Source organism: Eumetopias jubatus, unplaced genomic scaffold (assembly GCF_037043125.1).
Source record: "Eumetopias jubatus isolate StellerSeaLion01/CBP00866 unplaced genomic scaffold, mEumJub1_p1.0 scaffold_12, whole genome shotgun sequence".
Classification (NCBI taxonomy): Eukaryota; Metazoa; Chordata; class Mammalia; order Carnivora; family Otariidae; genus Eumetopias; species Eumetopias jubatus.
In genome coordinates, this window is record NW_028274818.1 from 71,811,508 (window position 1) to 71,820,686 (window position 9,179).

At 44.7% G+C, this 9,179-nt stretch overlaps 1 protein-coding gene across 1 annotated transcript; it reads left to right on the forward strand.

Moving 5' to 3' along the window:
• Positions 1 to 230: 230 nt before the first annotated feature.
• LOC148162838 (zinc finger protein 75D-like) lies at positions 231 to 8,176 on the forward strand. The gene is made up of 8 exons (XM_088017316.1): positions 231 to 736; positions 2,130 to 2,322; positions 3,003 to 3,094; positions 3,534 to 3,660; positions 4,641 to 4,732; positions 4,998 to 5,124; positions 7,224 to 7,334; positions 7,499 to 8,176. Exons 2-8 carry the CDS (start codon positions 2,229 to 2,231, stop codon positions 8,092 to 8,094), a joined length of 1,239 nt encoding a protein of 412 aa, XP_087873442.1. The 5' UTR covers positions 231 to 736; positions 2,130 to 2,228; the 3' UTR covers positions 8,095 to 8,176.
• The last annotated feature ends 1,003 nt before the right edge of the window (positions 8,177 to 9,179 follow it).

Consider the following 9,179-nt stretch of genomic DNA (forward strand, 5'->3'; position numbering starts at 1 on the left):
CCGCTGTCCCTCCGCGAGGCCGCAGCCCGCCGCGCTGCTGCTCAAGTCCCTCCCCGGAACGGCGTCACTCCGCTTCCGGCCGGAGCGGGGTGTTGGTTGGGGCCCGGGCAGTGACGCGGGCCTGAGGGCCGGTGCTGAGGACGGTCCTGCGCGGGGCGGGTCCCGGTCCGCCTCGGAGCGGCGCGGGGCAGAGGGCGGCGGCCTGCAGGTGAGCGGGTGGCAGGGGGAGCGGCGTCGGCCCCGGAGGTCCCGAGGGACCCCGGCCTCCATTGTCCGCGGACCGCGGTGTTTCCGGGCCGGTCGGCGCAGCCCGACGGCGGAACCATTTCTGGAAGCCCCGCCGTCAGGCTCCGGAGGCCATCCTGTTGTCCGCCTTTGCGCAGACGGCGTCGGGGCCTCGCTGGCCGGTGTTGCCGCGCGCCGGGGACCCAGGCGGTGCAGCCTCGGAGACGTCGGCCTTTGCTGGTACCCAAGCACGGCAAGCGTCCCGGTGCCCGCTGAGCTTGCTGGGCAGCCGGCGGCCGGCCATTTGGGAATACCGTGGCATCCTGGTCGACTTTGGGTGCCGTTCCTGCGGGCTCACGGCCGGGAAAGCGAGGTCCCGGGACTCTCCTCAGTCTCGCCTCGAGGTCTAAATGAGCGTCGAAGAAAGGGAAGGTGGGCCGAAGGGTCACCCTCAACATCACCAACTCTCCTCCTCTCCTCCTTTGCGACTTGGCCTGTGGATAAACGTTTTGTAAGCAAAGATCAGCTGTGATTTTTCTGGGTCAAGTAAAGAGATTTAAAAACACAGGAATGGATCTTGTGCACGGTGCCCTTTATGCTTCTTGCAGGGAAGTGTCAAACAAGAGTGTTGAGCATCTAGTTACTTAATCCGGGGATGCTGTCTGAGAAGAATAGGACTGATTTTTCCCTAATTACTTTGCTCCTTCTCTGGTCTCACTTCTGTGTCCCAGCTCTCCTGCCAGTATTCGTACAGTGGAAAGGAGACTCTGGAACGTTCCACGCACTGAGGGCTTCCGTCTTCACAAGAGGATGAAGGGTCAGAGAAGTTGGGCCCCCTTACTAGAGACAGAAGACTGGGATGACACGTTAAAATTTAAGAGGAACTCAGAATATTCTCCTGATGTCCCTTGGTATGGGGAAGCTGGCATAGGAAGCACAGCAATGAAGTCTTTGGATAATCCCCAGGCTCCTTGCCTCCAGAGGGTGTAAATGTTCTCATTGTCTAACCTTTCTTGACTCATTATTTTTGCAAAGGCCAAGTCCTCAGTGGGCATTTTTCTATCAATGAGCTGTGCCTTATTTCAAGTGGATAATAGAAGAAGAAAGGGTCTGGCAGTGGATTCTTTAAAAGGAGAGCAGGGGCACCTGGGTGGCTCAGTCGGTTATGTGGCTGCCTCGGGCCAGGTCATGATCTCTGACTTCTGAGATTGAACCCGTGTCAGGCTCCCTGCTCATTGGGGAATTGGCTTCTCCCTCTGACCCTCCCTTCTCTCATGTGCTCTTTTTCTCTCTCTCCCCCCCCTCAGATAAATAGATAAAATCTTTAAAAAAATAAGGTCAAATTAAAAAACATAATAAAAGGAAAGCAAGGCAGGAATTTTCTGTGCATTTTTCACCCATTATGAGTAGTGGGTAGTAAAGTTCATGTGACTTTCTTCCTGATGTGCACTTTTTTCTGCTGTCAGTGTTTTAGTAAGAAGATCCTTTTATTGATTTTATTCTAGGCCATACATGGTCTCAGTTGCCAAAAAAGGTGGTAATGGATGAAAAGTAGAAGACAGGAAACCACTAAGGGAAGGTTGTAAGTCAAGGAGAAAACCTGTCAAGACAGTACGTGTATATGTAATCTATGCAACCCTGCTAGTCTGTGCTTTGCTGCATGCAGATGGGTGGGAGCAACTGTGTCTGAGAGGTAGCAGTTGCCACAACTTTTTTTTCCCCCCAGGTTTTTAGTGAATACCTTGTGGGAAATTGGTGGCCCAGTATCTCCTTTCGTCTTTCAGTCATTTTTCTTAGTGTTTCATACTTCCTACCATCCGTACTCAGCTTTTTCCTCTTTCTACCACCAACCCCCTAATCAAAAGTAAGTTATCTGTTAGTAGGTGAAGATTATTTATTTCTAGGTTGCAAACCAAGAGTTTGGAAAAGAGGCCGTGCTCTTCAGACAAACTGTAGATGTCACAGGCTTCAAGAGGAAGGCATCAGAGTCACCGCCAGTGGACATGTCCCATGATGAATTTTGGACTATACACCAGGGGCTGCAAGAACACCTGAGCTGGAATTCTCGTAAGGAAACTGAGCCTGTGTGTGAGACAGGTAGGGCAGGACATGATAAGTACTATTTCCTAGGAACTGATAGGAATTTGTGCGATTTGTATTTTCTATATGTTGAGCTCTGTGGATCTATAAACAGACACATTAGCAATTATGATAGTCCCCAGGTGTCAGTAGAGTAGACCAGTTGTGGGTGAAGTTGGACATTGGCCTATGATATAGTAGTATCTATACCACTGAGCTCTGGTAGTAACACCATGAACTCTTTAGAAAACTGGAGGTAATAGGAGCCATCTCATTCTCATAAAATAAGAAATTGAGATCAGAAATGGGTTATCAGTGGCAGAATATGAACACAATTATGTATCAAGAAAAAGAATAATGATGCAAAAGTCGTATCTTATTATACACTGGATTTCCTGAGTACTTCATTTTTAAATATGTATGAGTTTTGCCTAATTGAGAACAATTTATTTCATCAGAGGAAACTAAAAACGGTTTTTCTTTCATTATGTCACTCCTGAAAATCGTGGAACCTATTCTAGGTGTCAGTTGATAATTTGGCTCCTATTTGTGATGAGAAGGCTACTTTAAGACACCATACACACTTGCAAATGTGTTCTGTTTCTGTTGAAAGAATTGGTAGTGTCTGTATTTTAGAAATAGCGTCAGAATGTTCAAAGAAGTGAGAGCAATTTCCTCTGGCTCTTTTCTACCCACAGCTATGCCTATTCACCAGATCCTAGTCTTTTCTGAGAAGACAAATACCAAAGACTGGACAATGGCACCTGAGCTCGTCTTGCCTGAGTCCCAGGTGAGCTGTGCAATCCAGCTATTGAGGGCTGTCTTTTCCTGCTGCCCAGGACCCACACTGCCCAGCTCACAGGCATCTTAGCCCCAGTGTTTTCCCTGGGGAATCCCTTGCTTTTTTTCCTTTTTGCCTTCTCACTTTTAAAAAAAAAAGTAGGTCACCTACTTGGCTCAGTTGGTTGGGCAATTGCGTTAGGCTCAGGTAATGATCCCAGGGTCCTGGGATCAGGCCCTGCGTGCTTCTCCCTCTCCATCCCCACCCCTCTGCTCATGCTCTCTTTTGCTGTCTCTCTCTCTCTCTGTCCAATAAGTAAATATTTTTAAAAATCCTTAAAAAAAAAAAGTGTTATTAATTCCTGGATTGCCCAGGATCTACCATGGGCCAGATGGTAGGGCTGGTTCTGTAGTGCAAGTACTGAGCTGAAGCCCATTGTCTTCTTTAGAGCTTGTTGACATTTGAAGAAGTGGCCATGTATTTTTCCCAGGAAGAATGGGAGTTACTGGATCCCACTCAGAAGGCCCTCTACAATGATGTAATGCGGGAAAACTATGAGACTGTCATCTCTCTAGGTAAAGAATCTCCCTCGCATTGGGTAGAAGTTGAGTAATCTGTCATATTCTCTGCTTACTGGGAATGTATTCCTCTGAGAGGCTGTGTTCCAATAACAGGATGCTTCTCACCTAGATGGTGTGTGGACAGAAAAAGGTGTATCCAGATCACCTGGGGAGCTTTGTCCAGGTGCACATGGTCATTTCTTACCCTAAACTTCTTGATCCCTTCCTCCCCTCCAAATCTGCTCTTTTTTTACCTTTCACATCCCCATACAAGGTACCATCATTTATCCAATCTGTCACACCAGAAAAATACAGTCGTCCTTAGGCATAATCTTGCAATCACAACCCACTTCTAATGCATCACTGTCCATTTGGCTCCACCTTCATAGTGTAGGCAGAGTGCAACCGTGTCTCATCCTTTTATTATTTTAATGTCCTGATCAAATCATGAAATTTCTGTGCTGTAAATCTTAGGATGTCTTCTCATACATTCAGAATAAAATCCATATTCCTTATTGAGGTACCCAGGAGCCTATAAGATCTGGCTGCTGCTCACCTTCCTGCCCTTGTCTTTTTCCACTGGTGTCTTTGTTCGGTCTTCTTTATCCACACTGATTTTGCTGTTGCTTTAACTCACCAAGCTAATTTCTACCTTTCCATTTCTTCAACTGGCACATTGACTCTGAGTTCTACATTTTTAAACACCCCTGATATTTGCCCAACTCAAAACGTTTTATATAATATAAGAAAAAGTAAGATTTCCTTTTACTGACTACATGAAAACTGAAGACAGTCAACTGGGGAATGATTTTGGGGGTTATTAGAGACTCGATTCTTATTTACTGTGAGAAGGTCACTACTAGGTATCACTTAACATTTGTAAACATGTCCCATATGTACCAAAAGGAATAGGATCTTCTGTATTTTAGAAATGAGGTAAGGATGCTCATAGACTGAAGTGAGAGAAATTTTTGCTGGCTCTTTTCTACCCACAGCTATGCCTGTTCACCAGATCCTAGCCTTTTCTGAGAAGACAAACACCAAAGACTGGACAGTGGCACCTGAGTTCATCTTGCCTGAGTCCCAGGTGAGCTGTGCAATTCAGATATTGAGGGCTACCTTTCCCTGCTGCCCAGGACCCGACTGCCCAGCTCACAGGCATATTAGCCCTAGTGTTCTCGCTGGGGAACTGGGCACCTCCTAGGCTGTTAATGATCCCTTGCTTCTTTCCATTTTGCATTTTAAAAAAAATGTGCTATTAATTCCTTGAATGCCTAGGGTCTACCATGGGCCAGATGGTAGGGCTGCTTCTGTAGTGCAAGTACTGAGCTGAAGCCCATTGTTTTCTTTAGAGCTTGTTGACATTTGAAGAAGTGGCCATGTATTTTTCCCAGGAAGAATGGGAGTTACTGGATCCCACTCAGGAGGCCCTCTACAATGATGTAATGCGGGAAAACTATGAGACTGTCATCTCTCTAGGTAAAGAATCTCCCTCTCCCATTGGGTAGAAGTTGAGTAATCTGCATGTTCTCTGCTTACTGGGAATGTAGTCCTCTGAGAGGTTGTGTTCCAGTAACAGGTTGCTTCTCAACTAGATGGTGTGTGGACAGGGGAAAGGTGTATCCAGATCAGCTGGGGAGCTGTGTCCAGGTGCACACTCCATATACTATGTAGATTTCTTGATTTATTTTTTCTCCTTCCCCAACTCTGTTCTCATAGACCCCTTTTCTCAGTAAAGAGCATTCACCCAGTAGCTAAGAGGAAGGAACGTACAGTCATCCCTTACTGAGATCTTGCTGTCCTACCCCATTGTAATGCATCACTGTCCTTTTGGTTCCACCTTCACAGTGTAGCCTGAGTGCAGCCATGTCTCATCTCCTTGTGCTGTTAGCGTCCTGGCTTAAGCCAGCAGCATGTCTAAGCAGAATGAGCTGGATACTTTCTGACTGGTGCCCTGCCACACTCTGTTTTCCACACAGCAGCCAGACGCTTTTAAAAACTGGTCAAATCATGACATTTCCCATTTCAAATCTTATGATGACTTCTCATCACATTCAGAGTAAAATCCACACCTTACTGAAGTGCTTAGGGTCCTCCAGGGTCTGACCCTACTCACCACCCTGCCCTCATCTGCTGCCACTTGTGCCCCTGCTCAGTCCTCTTGAGCCTCACTGATGTGTCTGTTTCTTGAACTTGCCATGGTCATTTCTACTTTGCCCTTTTCTCTACCTGGCACAGTTTTCTGCCACATGGCAAAACTCACTTTTACATTCCTGCTGCAATATCAGTTTTTCAAAGAGGCCTTCTGTACTACCTCATCTAAAATAGCTTCAGAGAAGCAGAGTCTTAAATGCGGAGTTAACCTGCCTTAGTTTTCTTCAAAATATTTATTACGTGCTGACCGTTTTGTTTATTTATTGCGGTTTGGTTGTCTCGTCCCACCGGAAGGTGAGATCCCATGAGATCAGGGTACTTTGGCTTAATCACCACTATATCATTAGCCCAAAGAGAGTTCCTGGCACATTATAGCCAATCAGTACGTATTGTTTGAATGACTGAGTGATGACTACTTCCCCAACTTGGCAATGTATATTTAGAAAAGTTTCATTAAGTAATTCTGGTCTGTTTCTTCCATCTGGACAAGAACCAGTGAACTACAGGAGTGGGAGGAATCTTTCCTAGTCCAGTATGTGGTGCTTAAAGGCTAAGTAAAAAGTAGGGGCACCTGGGTGGCTCAGTTTGTTAAACCTTTGACTCTTGATTTCAGCTCAGGTCACAATCTTACGAGTTTTAGATCAAACTCTTTGTTGGGCTCCACACCCTGAGGGGAGTCTGCTTGAAGATTCTCTTCCTCTGCCCCTCCCCTCACTTGTGTGCTTGCACACCTGTGCTTGCACTGTCTCTCTCTAAAAATAAAGGTAGGGCCCCTGGGTGGCTCAGTTGGTTAAGCGACTGCCTTCGGCTCAGGTCGTGATCCTGGAGTCCCTCGATTGAGTCCCACATCGGGCTCACTGCTTGGCAGGGAGTCTGCTTCTCCCTCTGACCCTCCCCCCTCTCATGTGCTCTCTCTCTCTCATTCTCTGTCTCTCAAATAAATAAATAAAACCTTTAAAAAAAATAAATGTATTCTAAAAAAAAAAGAGCTAAGTAAAAAGTTATTGTGGTCATCACAGGAATCACTAGTGCATAGGACATGCAGCCCACTGACCTTCACCTTGCTCTGCTAGACTTGGGCAAATCCTAAGGAATTAATAGGACTAACTGGTATTCCCTGCAGACTCTGGGGTTTGGTTCAACCTTGTTCAAATACAGGGTAATCTTGGTGGCAGAAGAGGGGCAGTGTAGATGGATTCCCATGCCCTTTATCCTCTACATGGGTCCAGCTTAGGTTTATTTCTCTGTCTCCACGTTTTGTATCCACCCACAAATGCAGTATAGTATAAACCTGAAACCAGATAGGAGAGTCTACCCATTTGACCATTTGGGTAACATACTGTAAGCAGTCCTTTGCTCTTCCTGAAATAGTGTGGACAGTTGTTGAGTTGCCAGTCCTTGACCTCCTTTTTTCCATTTCACAGCATTATTTGTGCTCCCCAAACCTAAAGTGATCTCCTATCTAGAGCAAGGGGAAGACCCATGGGTTCAAGGGCCCTTGGAGTTCAAGAACAGCCCTGGAGGGCTGCCTACAGGTAAATATACCATGGGAAGAGGACAAATGTGACTTGATAGCAACTTTAGCATTTCAAATTCTGCTATCTATATTTTGTGAATCAGTGATCATTGGATTTTTCTCTCCATTCCTGTAGTTTTGCTTTGCCGTACAGTTGGCTGATTGTTATGTTTATTCCCACAGGGTTAAAGGTCAAAACTGACAATGAAAACCATCAGCCTGTGTGTCTTTCTGACTTAGAAATACAAGCACCAGGAGACATAGTATCAAAAAAGACCCGAGTGAAAGTTCCCCAGAAAACAACAGGCAAAGAAAATCATGGTGACACACACAGGATGGGGAAGTGGCATCAAGAGTTTCCAGTTAATCAAACAAAGGAACTGTCAATCTGGGAAGAAGAGCTGCAGAGACTTATGGATCTTCACAAGAAAGCCCGTGCAGTAGAGAAGCCTTTTACATGCCAGGAGTGTAGGAAAAACTTCAGACTTACCTCTGATCTTACTAAACACAAAAAAATTCACACAGAAGTGAAGCCGTATAAATGTCAACATTGTGGTAAGAGCTTTAGAGGGAAATCAGATCTTAATAAGCACATAACAATACACCAAGGAATAAAACCATATAAATGCTCCTGGTGTGGGAAAAGCTTCAGTCAAAATTCAAATCTCCGTACACACCAAAGAACTCACACTGGAGAGAAACCCTTTATGTGTTACGTATGTGGAAAGAAATTCAGTCAGAATTCCCACCTTAGTAAACACCGGAGAACCCACATGTAGCATAAGCATGAGAAACTTTAGCAGGCAGTCCAGCCTTCTTAAAAACAGAAACACCACCACTGAACAGAAGCCTATCCAGTGTCCTAAGTCTGAAGAAATTCACCAAGTAGAGCTTAACCCTCAGGTTTATGAAAAATACAAAATTATGAAGCATGAATAATTCATCAGTGGAAAATTTGGGGATATAAACATGTTTCTCAGAAAGGAATCAAGGTTGACTCTGCAGGGGGTGCATTAGTTCTGTACTAACTACAATTTTACTAATAAAACTTCAGGGAATTCCTAACAAAGGTGTTCAAAGAACATTCTGAGTACAGAATGTACTATTTCATGAGTATGCCTGGCAATTAGCAAATTCAGCTTCAAATAGCAAATACACCGAGGAATTAATCAGTCTTCTGTGATCATCATGTTGTTGGTTTTGCATTGATCTTCCAGCCACTTTAAACATGATAGAAACATTTGTAGCATGGTCTTCCAAAACAAGAAAGAATAACCTGCATGTTTAGTTGAATACCATTGCCTTCAGGGTAGTAGGCTTACCAATTTCAAGAGCCCTATGACAAAAAATGAGGTCTGTTGTCAAGTTTTCCAAGAACCAAATTGGATTTTCTTCCTCTCCTTTGTCATTGGACACTGTTCCCCAAGTTGGGTATCATTTGAGTTCCTCCTTGAACATTTTAGCTCTTGATTCCTTTTAGCACCATTTTTACTGTGATGAAATGCTATTTACTTCACCACTAGAGAATCTGCAAGAAGTAACTGTACTAACTTACACCTCTCATTGGTGGTGTTTGATAGAGGAAAACATCAAGATCATATGGAAACGGGTTGGTATTTTTAGCCATGGATTATATATTACATGTAAAGAAGATTGCAATAAAAGAAACTAGACATTTTCTCTCCAGTGTCAACCATAAATATTAGCACTTTTCCTGGGACCTAAACGGATATTTATGGAAGTTCAGGATCAAATCAGGTTTTTGTTTGCTGGCTTTTTAATTTGGCTTTCATTTATAAGAACACCAGAGGGTTGTTTCAAAACTATAGTGTGTGCTGCAGGCAGGATGTGGTTCACTGGGTGT